Raw genomic sequence first — 18857 nt, forward strand, 5'->3', positions numbered from 1 at the left:
CCATCAGTGTACACAACTGTAAAACTGAGATGCCCATCTCAAATGTTAAAAACCAGAGAGTGAAGCGTAAAATATGGTGTGTGATCTTTCTTACAATGCATAAAATCTAAAATAATTCTGTAGGAGCCAAGGGGCAGATACGCTCTGACCTCGCTGTAAGACTTTAAAGCTAGCCACACCCATTCGTCATCTGTTGCGAACCAATGCCCGTGAATAGCTTGTTTTAGAGGTCCAAACACATGAAAGTGAAATGGCGAAAGGTCGGGACTGTATGGTGGATGTTCCAGCAGTTCCCACCAAAACTGCTGCAATGCTGTCTTCGCCGCATTGGCCGTGTGTGGGCGGGCATTATCATGCTGGAGGATAACGCCACTGGACAGCATGCCCCAGCATTTCAACTTGATGGCTCATCGAAGGTTCTGTAAATTGGCTTGATAATGCTGGGCATTGATGGTGGTTCCCCGATCCAGGAAATAAACAAGCGGTGGGCCCTTGTGGTCAAAAAAGGAGGTGCACGGCCTTTGATTTCTTTAGAGGTAGTGAAGTTGCATGTTTCCACTGCTTGCTCTGATGCTTGCTTCCCGGTTCAAAATGGTGACACCATGTTTCATCACCTGTGAAAATACATGACAGAAAGCTGCATTCCTCCTCATGATAGCATTGCAGATGACTCAAGACAGCATCATTCGAGTATTGTGCTGTTCGGTGGCCAGTTGGTGAAGAATCCACTGCAAACAGATTTTTAAAGTTCAAGCGTTGATGCATTATGGTGTGCGCAGTACCCACGCTAATGCCCAGTAACTGACAGATCTCATCAACGATGATTCTGCAGTTGTCCAAGACTAAAGAATTCACTTCCGCAACAATTTCCGTTGTGATGACATGCTGAGCCTGTCCAAGACAAGCATTGTCTTCCAGTGACTTGTGCCCCTCAAGGAATTGTTTGCGCCATTCCACAACACTTGAACGACACAGCCTTCATCCATCGATACACTTCACGGTCTCCAACTCCCTCCACCACCAAAAATCGAATCACTCATCATTGTTCCTGTTTACTAACTTGCATGTTCGGTAGTGGATGATAACTTGTGTGACCAGCTTCCCTTCGGCGTGAAACCACGCTGGCGCTATGCAACATCAAACTGTGTTCATAGGAAAAGATAGTTGCTACTCTCCATAAAGCGGAGATGCTGAGTCGCAGATAAGTACAACAAAAAGACTGTCAAACGAAACTTTTGACGAAACGGGCCTTCATCTTCATCAGAATTAGACAATAAATACAAACACACACACACACACACACACACACACACACACACACACACGACCACAGTATTTAGCTGCCAAGGCCAGACTGCAAGCAGCAGTTTACACTCAGTGGCCTTGCCACTATTGAACACTACCGTTCCCAATGCTCGATGGATTCCAAACCTTCAACCTCCTTCCCAGTCACCATGGCCAAGTATATCCTCATCAACAATTACTTCACCTTGGAAGGCATAACTTACAAAGAAATCCGGGGTATGGCTATTGGCATCCGCATGGCATCATCCTCTACCAACCTATACATGGGTCATCTAGAGAAATCCTTTCTAACCACCCAGAATCCCAAACCCCTTACCTGGTTCAGATAGACTGGTGACATCTTTGTCTCCAGAACCTCAACATCATCTACCCATTCACCTCACCTCATCCTCGTCCGCCCAACAAGCCACCTTTCTCGGTGTTGACCTCCATCTCAAAGATGGCTACATTAGTATCTCCATTCATATCAAAGCTACCAATCACTCCACTTTGAAAGCTACCAACCATTCCGCAACAAGAAGGCTCTTACACACAAGCCTAGCCACCCATGGCCGTTGCATCTGTAGTGATGAGCAGTGCCTCTTGAAATATACCAGGGGCTCACTGAGGCCTTCACAGACCATAATTACCCTATCAACCTTGTACAAAAGTAGATCTCCCGTGCCTTATCTCTCCAGTGACCTTCCACCTCCCAAAACCGCATCATTCGGCCACAGAGCAGCAGTCCCCTTGTGACTCAGTACCATCCAGGATTGGAGTAACTGAATTACATTCTCTGCCAGGGTTTCAGTTACCTCTCGCCGTGCCCTGAAATGGGAAATGTCCTGCCCACTATCCTTCATACCCGTCCCACAGTGGTATCCCACCATCCACCAAACCTACACAATGTACTCATCCATCCTTACACAACTCTTGCTCCCAATCCCTCATGGCACATGCTCTTGTAATAGACCTAGGTGCAAGACCTGTCCCATACATCCTCCTACCACCACCTACTTCAGTCTGGTCATTAACATCACCTATCCCCTCAAAGGCAGGGCTACCTGTGAAACCAGTCATATGGTCTACAAGCTCAGCTCCAATCACTGTGCTGCATTCTATGTGGGAATAACAACCAACATGCTGCCTGTCCGCATGAATGGCTACCAACAAACTGGGCAGGAAACAGCTGGACCACCCAGATGCTGACCACGCTGCCCAATGCGACATTCTTCATTTCATATAGTTTTAAACATAGGAATCACACAGCCAACTGGGTGCAAATAACTGTTTGGTACATTAACGTAGATTTTGATCCTCTATGATGTTATCATCATAGTGAAATTTTAAGAAACCATAATGTTACATTGCGAGAAGGCAGAGTTTCAAGCAAATATGTTCAAGCAAAAAATTGAAACTAAACATGTTCCAGCATTTGCCATGTATTTAAATGACTGCTTTGCTGTCTGTGCCATCTGGATCCTTCCCAACAACACCAACTTTTCTGAACTGCACAGGTGGGAAATCTCCCTACAATATATCCTACATTCCCGTAATCCTCATGGCCTTTACCCAGCAATCCCCTTCCCTGTTCCTATTCCTATTCAAGCAACACATCCCTCTATTCCATCAACAAACCCATGGTCTTTTTACTTCTCTCCTTTTCCGCAGCCCCCTCCCCCCTGCCTACCATCTACTCTTCTGACTGCCCTAGCTGCTCTACCCTCTCCCAACCTAGTTCCTGTATGCTTGCACAAGTAGAACTTTGCTGTCCTCCACCCCAACCTTGCATTCTTCCCTCTCCCTACTTCAGCTTCCTCCTTACTCCCACGACTCAGTTTGCATCTCCAATCATGTGCTGCTGCTTGCTGTTTGACCTTGGCAGCCAGAGATTGTGGTCGCAGAGCATTTTATTCCTTTATGATGCTCTCAAAGACTCTGAAGACTTGTGCACATAGTATGTGGAACAGAATTGAATATGTGTGTGTGTGTGTGTGTGTGTGTGTGTGTGGGGGGGGGGGGGGGGTTGTCTAATTCTGATGGAGGCCTATTTGGACAAAAGCTTTGCTTGCCTTTCTGCGACTCAGCAACTCCGCTATACGGTGAGAGCAATTATCCTTTTCTAGTATTCTAACTAATATTGTCATTTTTGTAAGTTATTAATAAACAGAAACTGGATTTTCTGGAGATTTGTAATCGCGCAATGGTGAAAATTTTGGTAGTTTAAGTATAAAGTAAAAACTACATATTGTGAGAAAATTGGGCAGTTTGAAACAATGCATAAATTTCATGAAAGATAAAATTCTTATTGTTGATGTTTTACTTTCTGTGATGACTGCACGTACGTTAATCTGTGAGATCAGTTGGTAGCAAACAGCTACATAAGAACAGTCAGTGACAACTTCCAAAAGGTTAGGTTAGGTTAGTGTTGTTTTAACGTCCCGTCGACAATGAGGTCATTAGAGACGGAGCGCAAGCTCGGGTTAGGGAAGGATGGGGAAGGAAATCGGCCGTGCCCTTTCAAAGGAACCATCCCGGCATTTGCCTGAAACGATTTAGGGAAATCACGGAAAACCTAAATCAGGATGGCTGGAGACGGGATTGAACCGTCGTACTCCCGAATGCGAGTCCAGTGTGCAAACCACTGCGCCACCTCGCTTGGTCACAACTTCCAAAACTAATTGCTTGATGAGATAAGTATTGTAACAGCAATGATCGATACGTTTTGGGCAATGTAGAGCTATAGAAAACACAATATACTTTCTGCACAACTTCACTTTTTTAAGCAGTTACTATACTAATACAATGAAACAAATAAATATGGTGTGGGTTTTTTCTTGGAGGTTATCATAAACCGCTACTGCAGAATACTGCTCTTGAGATTGCTTTTCTGTAGCAGTGTGCTTTTCACAAATGCAAATCTTCCTATTAGATGCAGAGATTGAGAGCATTAAAAAAAACTATTACCACCATATTCACCCTTACTGCAAATACATGGAATGGCATTTCGAGGGTGTTGTCAGCTCCTTGTGCTCTATGTTATGAGGTCCACAGCAGTGTTCAATTTGTTGCAGACTACTTGACCCACCTTCTGGTACATGTGTAAATTCTGCCAATTTACGGAAGATTTTGGATTCAGTTTTTTTGTACATATATAGCAGAAACTTTATTACGAGCAGTCAGCTGTTTAAACTCCTAGTTACAATGAACTTTCGAAAGATGTCACTGCGAAGGATTACAACTCAATCGACACAATTTGAAAACATAGCATTTTATTCCTTTATGATGCTCTCAAAGACTCTGAAGATCTGTGCACATAGTATGTGGAACAGAATTGAATGTGAGCTGCAAGTTAAGATGCCGCATCAGTGGTAGTGACTTATGTATTGGCTTAAATAACTATCATGAGAAGGGGGTTACTACTAATCTCGAAACTAAAATGATTTAGATGAAGATGGACAACGCTGATGGTTGCTTTAATAGACCACCTGCTTCAAGTGTTACAGTAACAGAATACTTCACTATAACTTAAAATATATTGCACATACATTTCCCTTTATGATTTCAACTTATTAGCTACAGAGCAGAAGGCTCACAAGGAACAGGCAGCAGGGAAATAGGCATATGTGAACCTGTTTCATGCTACAGGGACCAACTTGCTGAAGCAGCGAGACACTTCTTATGGCCAAATTTGAATCATATCTTTCAGTCTCTAGGTACTAAAAATGATTAAACATAAAAGTATAGAATTAAACTTACTGGTATATGTGTCTAAAATTGACGACAAACATCTTCACACTTGCCAGTGAACAAAGATCTAACTCAATGAAATTACATCGAGCATTTGGTCTTTCAGCTTGAATTCTTGCTATAGCTGCCTCAGCCCTCGACTGACTGCGACAAGCAAATACTACGATGCATCCATGGAATGCTAATGATCTTGCTGTTTCATAGCCTACAAAAACAAAAACTGCAGATTAGTATTTAAATACATGACATAGACACTAATACAGTGTGCCTCAAACCTTTTGGGTGAAATTGAAATGGGTGATAGTGGATGAAAAAATTGATTTTATTGAGATGGGGAACCAACAGCTGGAAATGCATACTTGTTGTGTTATGGACATACAAAGCATACACCGCATGACAAACAACATAGCTCATAATAATTGTTCAATGTGATGACTGCCAGTCTCAATGCATGCATGGCAATGGTGTATGAAGTTCTGCCGCACTCTTTCAAAGATCACTAGTGTCTGTTGTGCCAGGAGACACAAAGCTTGGCCTCTAGCAGCAGGTCTTCATCCACTTCTAAGGAGGTTTCACACACCAATGCTTGACGTAACCCCATAGGAGAAAGTCCAGAGATGTGACATCCAGCAATCGTGCAGACCATGGAACAGGACCTCTCCTTCCAAACCAACAATGAGAGTATGTATGCCTCACTCCAGAAATGGCTGCTGTTAAAAAACATAATCAATGGTGAATGAGACCTTCTCTGTAAACAATACAAACTGTACGACGTTATGCTCTACAGCACTGTGGTGGATAAAACACTGACAGAAGTGAATGCAGGGCTCACTATCTGTTGACCCCAGTGCTTGCACATGTTCTACGATAGGGATGCAATAGTTGTTCCACCAGTACTCTACACACTTTTACTTCCAAGTGTGCATTTCATGGGCACACTGATGAGTGCTTGTTGCTGGATGGTTGGCCACACAATCCAACACTGTGTCCTCAAAGTCTGGTGTCTTGACATGTCTTCGGTGGAAATCTCAGACAGCTCTCTGATCCGTGAATGATCCCATCTCTTGTAAGTTGGTATCCATGGAGATAGACTTCTTCCAATTAGTACCCCTGTTCGGAAAACATTCTCTGCACATTTGTTCTGGTTTACAGACACCACATCCTGCCTCACTGTTGTGTACATAGTTCCGCGTAGTCAGCGCATACACAACTTTCCCACTAGAGCGCGCCCCGCTAAGCACAACAGAGCAGGTGCAGCGCTGGTCTGTCTCCGCACTATGAGATGGCGCTGCCTTAGAGACAGACCAAATTCTGCTTCCACCGATCCACGTATTAATATATAATGCAGCCAATGAGATTGCTGCTAACGTAGAACCTTTTCTCCTAGCGGATCACACTCGCGCAGTGATATATGAACGCGCGAGGTGTTATAACGAGTGTACAGACCTCCAATTAGTCAGTCTGCATTTGTCTGCACCAGTCTGCATTAGTCTGTACCAGTCTATAGTCAAGTTTCAGTCTGCGCCTAATAAGATTATCATATTCCTGTACATAGCCATGAAGATAAATGTATAGACACTTTGTCAAGTATCAGAGATATGTGAGAATAAGATCAACGTACCAAGAACAAAGGAACTTCAGATTGTCAATTGTAAACAGCATCCAGAATCAAGTTATGTAATGTCTATGCTTTTTATTATTTTAATAAATGTGTGTGAAAATTAATCAAGTTGTGTTTAAAGTTGGTCACCTTCAATCTGCTACTCTAAGCTTGCAAGTGACATTTCTATCGTCTGACCTAATGGCAGAAGATAAACACGCCACAATAAGACCACGAGACATATTGCTGACGCCTACTTCGTTAGAGCGACAAGTCAAATAATCTGATGGTGTGTGTACCGAAGGTCTTACAGTACGCACACCACACTCACTGTACATTAAATGCTTATCTGCCAACTCTCATAATGAGTAACGTTCCATCTTCAACTGTACACAGTAACACAACTCACTATAGTCACGTCACAAACTGTCTGATGCAATGGGCAACTGAAACCAGGGATACTTGTGTGCATGTGGCCAGGTTAATGCGCTGATGTGATGCTTATGGTCATTACATGACACATGGTATGAGCTAAGTTGTATACAGAATGTTTATGATGTACACTGTTTATCACCAACTGCCTGCTCCAGTGTTCAACAGTCACCTGGGGCCTTTGTGAGATTGTGGGAGAACGGCATGTGCTGTTGCAATACATGCACAAGACTCGTGGTTGTCTCTTTGAACAATTACTATGAGCTACACTGTTGTTATGCGGTGTATATCCATAACACAATAAATACAAAATTTTGACCATTGGTTCCCATTCTCAATATAATCAGATATAATCAGTTGTGGACCCATAGAAACCTGTTTCAGTTTGACTCAAAAGGTTCGGGACACCCTGTATTTTACTCTTGTCAGCACTGTGTTGATAAACTGTGACAAGTTAAACAGGGTGCTAGATTATAAACTGACTGAGACAACTGACTTTCACAGGCTGTAACAACTGAGCCACCTACCAGAGCAGATTGAGTGGAAAAAAAAAGAAAAAGAAAGGCTATTTGCCCGGCACCTGGCAGAAGCATATCAACTTAAGGATGCTCTCCCGTAATGCTACAGCCCTACTTCTTCCTCATAGCCTATATTGCCTGTTTATTATCTGAAAATACAATGTTTACAGAAGGATCTTGCACTCATATGAGGGTGGCTTGAAAAGTTCTTGGAATCACCACGAGAGGTCAGTGGTAGCGCGAGTTGTTCACATGATATTCACTGGACTGTTGCCTGTAAACACATGCCATGTCAGTGTTCTTGGAAGAGAGCTGTGGCGGTGATGTGGCTCTATTGTTGTTTTCACGTAGTGATTTGCAAAGATGGAAAAAAATTGAGATTTGAACAGTGACTGAATACTTTGTAAAGAAAGGTATGAAAGCAAAGGACATTCGTGCTGATTTCCAGAATACACTGGGGGACTTTGCTCCTTCATATTCAACTGTTGCCAAGTGGACAAATGAATTTAAATTTGGTCTGGAGAACTTAGATGATGATCCGTGCAGTGGTCAGCCAAGATGTGTCACTACTCCAGAAATCATTGCAGAAGTGCACAAAATGGTCATGGAGGATCGCCAATTGAAAGTGCGTGAAATTGTGTCATCTGAAAGGATATATCACATTTTAACTGAAGAATTAGAAATGAAAAAATTATCTGCAAGATGGGTGCCATGACTCTTGACACATGCCCGCACACACATGCCATTGCCATGGCAAAATTACATGAACTAAGTTATGAACTGTTGCCACACCTGCCTTGTTCACCTGCTATGGCTCCATCAGACTTCCATCTGTTCCCAAAACTGAAAATTTTTCTTGGTGGTTGAAGATTCACTTCAAACAAAGAACTGATAGACAGAGTTGACAACTATTTTGCAGGCTCTCATTTTAAAGATGGGATCAAGACACTGGAACATCATTGGACCAACTGCATTAATCTACAAGAAGACAACATTTAAAAATAATAAACTACTTTTTTTCTACTTGGTTCTGAGAACTTTCCAAACCACCCTCGTACTTCTTAGCTTCTCCAAGTCCAGCCTTTCCTGTTAGTTATGTACTTTGTTCACTCGAAAGAAATGTGGGGGCTAACTTTTTCTGCCTGTTCCTCCAGCATGTTTATCTATTCTACAGTAGTCTCTCTCTCTTTCTTGACAGGGTCATCAGGTCACTGTTGAATGCAAGACAGTTGATTCTAACACTGTTTTCTGAACCTTCAATTTTAACTTTGTTCAGTAACGCTTCCCCATCTAATTCCTTTTCCCTTCTTGGACAACGTTCCCTAAAGCACAACTGAATAGAACTGGAGAGAGTCCATCACTCTGTCAGACGCCAGTTTTAATTAAATTAGTTCTCACATAAAAATTTGCTTTTGAAAATATCTGTGTCAAAGCTTAAGACATCAAACAGTACTTCCAAATCATTCAAATCACAGGCTTTTTGGTTGTCAACAAAGACACTACCTGATCCTTCGAGATGTAATTTTCCAATACTCTTTTCAAACTACAGATATGCTAAAAGCAGGATCCGCCTTTCCTGGCTCCAGCTTGATCAAGATTACTGAACGCAGCACACAGGTCATACTTCTGCCGGAAGAATGTTTATGAGCAGCATTTTGGATTTGGTCTGTAACATCGCCTTTAATGTCATGACCTAAGCACAATTCAGCAACATGAAGGTGTTCAAAGAATTAAACCATCATAACACAATATATGTGTAATAATACAGCTGAGGTAGTTTTTATTAATCATTAACAGCTTGATAGTTACCTATTTAATGATCTAGTGTTTCCACCAGCCTCACCTGCAGCGCTTTGGAGAATACCTTGTAAGTTTGGGGTACAACAGAAATGTCATGGTAGTTGTTGACGTCAGTTTGCTTCTCCATAGTCAAACAATGTTAGCTAGTTAAAATGTTTCTTAGCTTTCGCAAGTTCACAATTTACTTGTTTTGTGTTTTTTCTCTCTCATCTGTTACTTCTACATCAAGCCATATTTTCATAATTCCTTAGAATTGACTTTTGTTACATCACAGCATGTGAAGAGCCCTTTCTTATCATCATGGATAACTGCCTAACATTTTGGGCCTAAAAATATAGTCTTCCACTGCTAGGACAGGAATATTTCATCTTCCTTTTGCACAGGCTAACCACATGTACGGTGAAGTTTTAGTACATAGTACCAGAAATTGATATGAAATGAGTTGATCTGAAATTCTGTGTTTGTGTGGCATTTGACCTGGTGCCGTAAGAGTTATTACTTTTTTTGTTTGGTCAATGATACGGTAGCAGTGAACTCAAACAGAACTGATTTTTGTACATGCACAATTTTTTGAACAGACTGGGAGATGGGTGGTAGCCAGTCTGCAACAGAGTGAAAACTAGGTTCTCTAGTAATGGATTGCCATAAGCATCCTACATTTCACAATGTCTGTATTGGGTATTATACTGTTCATATATAGGACATGCCAAAGTGAAAACATAATATTCACAAGACTGGTAACAAAGCTTGGTACACACTGTTAAACACCAAAAAAAGCTAGCAATTGTAATCAGAGTTCCCATCATTTGTTGAAAGAGAGGGAAGTGATGCAACAGAATCAAAAATAGAGATTACACAGAAAAATTCAGGACCTCAGATCACTAGGCAATAGGGCCTTCAAATCAAATAATTATCTTAACCATTAAAATCTCAAACGGTTTCCCACGTCTCATCAGCCAGTTCCACTATAACTTAATTCTCTTGAAAAGTATGGAGATCATCTGTTGTCACTAAATATTTTCACATTGTAACTATATTCAAGTCCAAACCTGAACACAAGGTCATCACTGAAATACAACACTTAACACTGAAAGCACATTTATTACTTTAGTTCGTTCACGGCAGGACCCCAGCATAGTTGGCCATTCCATTTCTGCACATCTGCATCATGTGGGTTGTCAGCTCTTGGCCTGCAGGTATTCCTTCTTCAAAGACTGTGATGTGCCTTGCTAGCACATCACTTGTTTGGATTTGGTGCTGATAATGTATATTCTGTTAATAGGCATAATGCCTGCAGAAATTACCAGGAACGATTATCATCGCTCGTAGGCAGCGCCTGCAGCAACAACACAGGTGCTGCTGCTGCGAACTAGCTTCCATCCATGGGTCAAACGGTTATCAAGGGCCTGCTGCTATTCCTCCGCTACTGTGTACTGAAGCCTTGGTGCAACAACCAGCAGCAGCTGTAGTCACAGCCGCACTTCAGGCCACTAGCGCTGATCACCAACGGCCTCCCATCTGTTGGGATTCAAGCGAATCTGCAGCACACAGCATCACTCCACTGTGCCACCCAGCAGCCAGCAGCCATTTTCCTGGGGACTCAGTGCTACTGTGTAATTGTGCTATGGCAATTACTGAACAGACGTTTCTTTGGAGTGCGAGTTGCACTTATGTCTCACCAAGGGTGATCATTTCTGTTATGTCTGTCTTATGAGAGATTTTACTTTTCTGTGATGATACTGTCAGACTACTGGCGAATCCTCCTCCTTTGTTGTACTGTTAACTATCATCATATCGAGCCGCACCAGAGATTTTGATACGCTATGCTATTTGGATTTCCCTTTTGTATTCTGTGCCACCTTATGCTTGGCTCAGTATACAAGGTAACTGTTCAGCCTTCTTTTGTACTGCGTGCTGCACTACAATTAATGATGAGGATTATTGTTTTTGCGTTGTTTTCTGCAGACCTTGCGTAGATTTAGTGCTTCTCAGAGTCACCTATCTTTCGTGCATTTCAGACTCTGGTCATCATAAGTGACAACTGTGAACTGAGCTTACATGAGCACCACCTACAGAACCTTGAACTTTGCATGTGCTCTATCACTCAGACTGTGACAATTTTTGTGCAGCCCTTGTTGGACTGTGAACTTTTCTGTGATCTGTGGACCTTGGTCCTATGTGCTTTGAATAGCAAACAGTGCTTGTTATTTCTTCCTTTCAGTCCCCATGAACAAACCATCTTTGGCAGCCATTCTGCAGCAGTTGATGAAGGGAAAGTCAGCTCTTGGCTTGGGAACTGATTCCAAAACAGGCAGCCAATCCTTTGGCAAGGTCCACTGCCATTCTTCCATTTGAGCAGCTTAGTGTTCTGGCTATTGCCCCTTCCCCATTATGAATGCCACAACTTCTGATGCTTCAGGTTCACAAAGGCACTTTGGAGCCAGGTTCTGCCATCCTTGATCAGCTTTTGTGGTCTCCGTCATCAACAAGGGCTGTCACAAAAAAGTTCTTCTTCACATCTGGTCTGGCACTTTGGCTTATTGCCTTCTTCCGTCCCTTAATCCTGGAGTTCACCTTTTTTCCTCTCCTACACTAAATTTCGGGAACAGCTAGTGGCTCATTATGCTGCCCCCATTGTCTCTCATGTTACTGCATCCCCTTCCTCTTCCAATGCATCTTCTCTGTCCTCTCTGGGCACACAAGCACCTTTGTTACAGGCTCCATTGCCTGTTGCCACTGGCTCCTTCACGGCCGGCTCTGCTACCACCCAGGTGTCATGTCAGACTCTTGGAGAGTTCCCTTTCCCTCCCTCTTTCCCTGGCACCTCTGGCGAGTTTCGATGAGTCCTGCACTGCCAACATGGCCCTCTCTCCAGTCTACATGCGTGGCCTCCAGCACTGCCGGCCCCAACACAACCTGTCCTTCCATACATGTTTCCCTTCTTCCAACTTCCATTTCTCCTTCTGTTCTGTCCTTGTTTTCGGATTCTTGCTTCCTTGTCCCCTTTATTCCCTCTGTACCCACATGCCTCCACAATCCCAAGCGCACTTCCACATGCCTCAAAGCACTGTCGGGACCTGCCGCAGCCAAATGCGCCCTTCATCATTTTCTCTTCCTGCTCCTCGCAGTTTATGTTTTCCACACCTTTCTGCATGCCTTCCTTGCTGCCTCTTGACCTGTTCCTCATCCTGCTTCCATACCTGATTTTCTGTGCTTCCTTATACATTGCACAATCTTCATCTTTCTCCACCGCCTCTCCTGCCACACACCCCCATGGTGGCCACCGCTGATTCCACAAGGACAGCCCCTGTTGTGACTGGCTCTCGTGTCGTTGCTGGTCCAGACAATGCTGGCTCTGTCACTGCTGAAGCCAGCCCTATAACCAATGACGTAGCCTCTCTCATTGCTGACCCATTTGTGGCCGGCCTCGTCCTTCCTGCCACCACTGCAGTCGGACCTGTAGCCCATCTCGAAGTCCCATCAGGCACTGATGTGTACTCCTGTGTGCAATTCCACATTTACCATGATACAGTCCCAAGCACATGTGCAAATGGTGTTTTCATTGTTTTCCTCATGCTCATCACACTATGCCTCATATTCGGCTTTTCTTATTCTGCAGGTGGTGCCGTCCCCACAATGGCCCAGTTCTTCTGCCACAGCTGCCCTTGTGCTGCCTGTAACCTTCCTGGTAAGGCAGTGAGGGAAGGTGTGCAGTATATGCAGGGTTTGGCCCCTGCTTAGTCGGCCATTCTGTTTCCAGCATGATGTCTATGCCATGCAGGCTGCCTGCTCTTGACCTACTACTCCTCCTCCTTTGGACACTGTTATGTGCCTCACCATTACATTGTGTGTTTGGATTCGGTGCTAATTCCAAATATTCTCTTTACAGGCGTAATGCTTGCAGCTACCACCAGGAACCACCATTATCACCCACAGGCAGTGCGTGCAGCAACAACAGACTATTTTGTGTTCACAGGACATGTGGTCATCAAGATCCCATGGGTAGTCCTTCACTACAGTGTACTTAAGCCACGGTGCAGCTACCAGCAGCAGTTGTAGTTGCAGCTTCACTCCAGGCCACTTGCGTCACTTGGCTATGGCATCCTATACGTTGGAGCTCAACTAAATCTGCAATACTCCACATTACTTTGCCATGCCACCCAGCAGTTACCAGTCTACTTCCTGGGGACTTAGTGTTACTGAGCAGTTTTGTAACAGTGATAACTGAACCGAAGTTTCTTAGCTATATTTACGTCTGGTCAAGGATGACCATTTCTGTTATGACTATCTGTACAATAACTGTATACTGTCAGACAATTGCAGATTCCTTATTCTTCGTTGTGCTGTTCACTGTCATCACATTGGGTCACGCCCTATGTTTGGATAAACTACGCTGTTTGGACTTCCCTGTTATTGTATTCTGTACCATCTTATGTTTAGCTTAATAAGCAAGTTAACTGTTCAACTGTTCAACCTTCCTTTATGTTGTGTACAATAATGATGAACATCAGCATACATCCAGAAGAGAACTGACTTCCTGGATGGACAGTGCAGCTATTTGTAAAACACGGAATATTTCAGACTGCTGGTATTAATAAAAACATTGATAATGTCAGAAAACAGTAACATTATGAACACAAAATATTTCAAGAACCTTCCAGAAATGATAAATACTAAATTACAAATAATGGCTCATGGTCAGTTTTGAACTGGAAACATGTAGCAGAGCAGCCAGTGGCACTAATCACTACATCACACTACTGCATCACAGCTCACAGCAGACCCTTCCCTGAAAGTTAGCATACTCTTCTTCTCTCAGTGTTAGAAGGGAGCATCAAACGAAAAATATAAATTTCCAGTAAAAAAAGTGAAGATGGCATCAGCAGCCTTAAGTTTGCAATCATATTCTAGATAGTGTGCTCAATGTTTGTTAGGTGGCAGTGTTATCAAGCTGTGCAAACAGCAGCACAAGAACAGTAGGAATTTGCTTCAGGCATAACAACATTTGATTCCTCATTTATAATTCATAAAATGATTTTAAATGAGGATCACACTATCTGTTATTCTTACCACATCCAACATTGGCAACCCATTTCCTTACTACACAGATCATATCCTTGTTACGGTTCTCATTCTGATACTGGTTTTGTGTGCCCTTCTCTACTGTGGTGAACTTTGGTTCATTGGTAGGATGCTGGGAAAATGCAATTGATTTACAAAGAAGATTGCTTGTAAAAAGCTGAGTGCAAAATGGCATGAAGCACTCTAGATGCTGCAACCAGAGCCTCTAAATATTATTCCATGGATTTGAAGAAAGCTTTGATACGTTTCTAGAGTATGTTTCTTCTCTTGATTTGCATGCTATCAACAAGGCATCAATAGAGACTGCTGTGGGACTTTGGCAAACTGGTTCCTTACCAACCATCTTCCCAACATGTGAGATGAGAAGTCAGAGGAACATGTACACCAGAGAACAGTGGCACTAGCCATTATCTGAAGAAGGATTGCAATTCTTCATCACATGATGCCTAGTATTATTTCACTGAAGTATGTTACGTCTATTCAATATGGCAGTCAATAATGCTGACTGCCGGTCATAGTCATAAAGGTAGTGCTGACATTCAGCACAGTAATAGTGGCTTTCACATGCTCATTTCTTTATGAGATGCTTTTGGTCTTTAACAATGGAAGTGGATGCAATAGCATATATAGCACCAGTCTAGTTCCTATACAACAGCACCAAACCATCAATGCAGATATGTTCACTTTTTTTTGTAGTGGTCCAGCTTTGAGCCAACACTGGACAAATCTGCACATTTCACTGCAACCGTGGAGGCATGATGGTAATCCTCCCATGGTGCCAAATTGTGAAGTACAGCAGACAATCATCACAGCCGCCATAGCCTGTCATAGCCGTCTTTTCCCTGTGTGTTTAATTACTGTTTGAGTTAGACAGTTGCCAATTGCTACACCGCTGCACCATGTCGCATCTTTGCTTTGAAGTGGAAGGGAGTATTATTATCACTTAAAAACAAAGTAAACATCATTGATTCATTAAAAAAAAAGGAGAACTGGTTGTAAGTTAGCTGATAAGTATGTTGTAGATACTTCTATGATAAGCGATATTCAGGAGAATACTGATTCAGTTTTGAAGTACATCTGCAAACTTGATAGTGAAGATGGCAGTAAACATTGAAAAGTGATGAAGAAATGAAGATTTGGAAAAGCTGTGTATTGTTGGTTTTTACAAAAATGATCAACTAATCAATCAATATCTGGTTCTTACAGTTCAATAGGTTATGCTGGTTCATCGAAGTGGCACTTATCTTGGAAGCTCCTTGTTCTTTGTGCTTGTATTTAAAAATCATTCAGGTGAGAGAGGTGCACTACATTCTGTCTGCTTGCTGTTCCCTGTATTGTCTGTATGGCTGCTGTGTTTTCTTCTGTTGTTGCTTATTCTTCTTCTGCAGGATGATATCATGTACATACAAAATCTTAGGTGTGCTTGTTGTATGTTGCTTCTGCTTCCTGGCAGCTATCAATATGCGAGTTTATTTCTGGAGCTTGCAAAAGTTAAGCTTCATTCGCCTTTGTCCTTTTTAGTTTAAACCTCTTCGTAACTTACATCAGACTTGCAACTTGACTGTTTGCTACTGTTCTTTTCAGGTTAAACCACTTGGTTATTTGCATCTGACTGATGACTTTATTGTCTGCAACTCGCCTGAAACACGTCATTTGTATTTGTTTGCCACTTTTTCCATTTTCCACACAATTCCTCAAAATATGAGTCGATATTTTGTCAACAAGTAACTCCTTTCTTGATGAATTTAAATGAACACTGTGGACTCTATGGAACTTTCACTCCAAGCTGTTTATGTCTATAGTATCGACATTCTTGAAGCGAGTACATATTGCCGCAATACACTTGTTTGCAACAATAATTTTGCACTTCACACATGAGCAGGATGCTAAATCATGATGATGCATGATATTCACAATGAGTACATTTGTATGGGTTAAACTATTTAAATATTTCCTCAATTCTGTGCTGATGATTTATGTGAAGCCAAAACCAATTTTCTGTTCCAATAAAATATAACTAACTAATATAATGAAGTCTATGATCTATTAACATACCTATGGCTTTGATTTTCTTTAAAGGTAAAAGTGGCCTTATTTCATGAATATAAATCTTCACTCTTACCTATTCCTGTGTTAGCACCTGTTATTACAGCAACTTTTCCTGTCAAATCTCTGCCATGTAAAATCTGTAAAGCAGTAGTCGAACCATCATATCGTTGACGAAAGTCATGTGGATGTTCCTTCTCTTCTGTTGCAAATGCTAGTCTTGGATCAGTATACGTTGTACGACGATTTACATGATCAACATAAAATATTTTTCCGTCTTCAGACACACATTTTTCCCATCCAAATGGAAGATCTGCAATAAATTCATCTTAGTATTAGATCCCTCAATAATAATTCAATGAAACTGATAAGTGGAAATTCTTAGTCAAGTCATATATACATTACCATAAACATTCTTTTTGCTAAGAGCAGCTTTCACTAAATAAATATGTAAAACAAATGGTGAAAAAACAATAGAACACTACAGATTTGTGTATAAATTGTAGATGTCTTCCCTGTTCTTTTCTCCCACTCATTATGTCTTTTATGCCCCAAGACCCACCCCAACAGGGAACTATACTTGTCCAAGTTGGGCCACTGTGTCTGTAGGGGTGGGTTGGGAAGGAGGAGAGTGATAAAGGGGAGCGGGGTCACACATATTTGCTAGTTCTATAAAGGAGGACTGTGAAAGTTCAGGTTGCAGTTATCCTGTTATACAAGCTTGTTTGATGTTCATGCGAAATGCAATCCACCCTCACATAGACATTTACTTTTATTTTATGGTGTTATTACACTGCAAGTAGTGAAGTGACTGAATATCCAACACTGTTCCCTACTTAGGCCCATTAGTATACACAATGATACAATATGGAGTAAAAGGTTAGTTTCGAAGCATATCTGGAGCACCTGCCTTCTTGTACTTCATGAAGCGTTCATTGAATTCGAAAGTAAAATTCTATGTACCGACTTGACAGAAAATCCTAGGAAGTTCTGGTCTTACGTTAAATCAGTAAGTGGCTCGAAACAGCATATCCAGACACTTCGGGATGATGATGGCATTGAAACAGAGGATGACACGCGTAAAGCTGAAATACTAAACACCTTTTTCCAAAGCTGTTTCACAGAGGAAGACCGCACTGCAGTTCCTTCTCTAAATCCTCGCACAAACGAAAAAATGGCTGACATCGAAATAAGTGTCCAAGGAATAGAAAAGCAACTGGAATCACTCAATAGAGGAAAGTCCACTGGACCTGACGGGATACCAATTCGATTCTACACAGAGTACGCGAAAGAACTTGCCCCCCTTCTAACAGCCGTGTACCGCAAGTCTCTAGAGGAACGGAGGGTTCCAAATGATTGGAAAAGAGCACAGATAGTCCCAGTCTTCAAGAAGGGTCGTCGAGCAGATGCGCAAAACTATAGACCTATATCTCTTACGTCGATCTCTTGTAGAATTTTAGAACATGTTTTTTGCTCGCGTATCATGTCATTTCTGGAAACCCAGAATCTACTATGTAGGAATCAACATGGATTCCGGAAACAGCGATCGTGTGAGACCCAACTCGCCTTATTTGTTCATGAGACCCAGAAAATATTAGATACAGGCTCCCAGGTAGATGCTATTTTTCTTGACTTCCGGAAGGCGTTCGATACAGTTCCGCACTGTCGCCTGATAAACAAAGTAAGAGCCTACGGAATATCAGACCAGCTGTGTGGCTGGATTGAAGAGTTTTTAGCAAACAGAACACAGCATGTTGTTATCAATGGAGAGACGTCTACAGACGTTAAAGTAACCTCTGGCGTGCCACAGGGGAGTGTTATGGGACCATTGCTTTTCACAATATATATAAATGACTTAGTAGATAGTGTCGGAAGTTCCATGCGGCTTTTCGCGGATGATGCTGTAGTATACAGAGAAGTTGCTGCATTAGAAAATTGTAGCGAAATACAGGAAGATCTGCAGCGGATAGGCACTTGGTGCAGGGAGTGGCAACTGACCCTTAACATAGACAAATGTAATGTATTGCGAATACATAGAAAGAAGGATCCTTTATTGTACGTTTATATGATAGCGGAACAAACACTGGTAGCAGTTACTTCTGTAAAATATCTGGGAGTATGCGTACGGAACGATTTGAAGTGGAATGATCATATAAAACTAATTGTTGGTAAGGCGGGTACCAGGTTGAGATTCATTGGGAGAGTGCTTAGAAAATGTAGTCCATCAACGAAGGAGGTGGCTTACAAAACACTCGTTCGACCTATACTTGAGTATTGCTCATCAGTGTGGGATCCGTACCAGGTCGGGTTGGCGGAGGAGATAGAGAAGATCCAAAGAAGAGCGG

General features: G+C 42.2%; 1 protein-coding gene across 3 annotated transcripts in view; it reads right to left on the minus strand.

The window, feature by feature from the left end:
- LOC124615722 (WW domain-containing oxidoreductase) overlaps positions 1 to 18857 on the minus strand; it is a 138683-nt gene that overhangs the window by 84705 nt on the left and 35121 nt on the right. For all 3 annotated transcript variants that reach the window (XM_047143790.1, XM_047143789.1, XM_047143788.1), the window contains exons 3-4: positions 16589 to 16825; positions 5044 to 5239 (exon numbers count right to left, since the gene is read on the minus strand). In XM_047143790.1, coding sequence (XP_046999746.1) covers positions 5044 to 5239; positions 16589 to 16825 — 433 coding nt within the window. The remainder of the gene's footprint in view (positions 1 to 5043; positions 5240 to 16588; positions 16826 to 18857) is intronic.

This window comes from Schistocerca americana, chromosome 5 (genome assembly GCF_021461395.2).
Source record: "Schistocerca americana isolate TAMUIC-IGC-003095 chromosome 5, iqSchAmer2.1, whole genome shotgun sequence".
Lineage (NCBI taxonomy): Eukaryota > Metazoa > Arthropoda > Insecta > Orthoptera > Acrididae > Schistocerca > Schistocerca americana.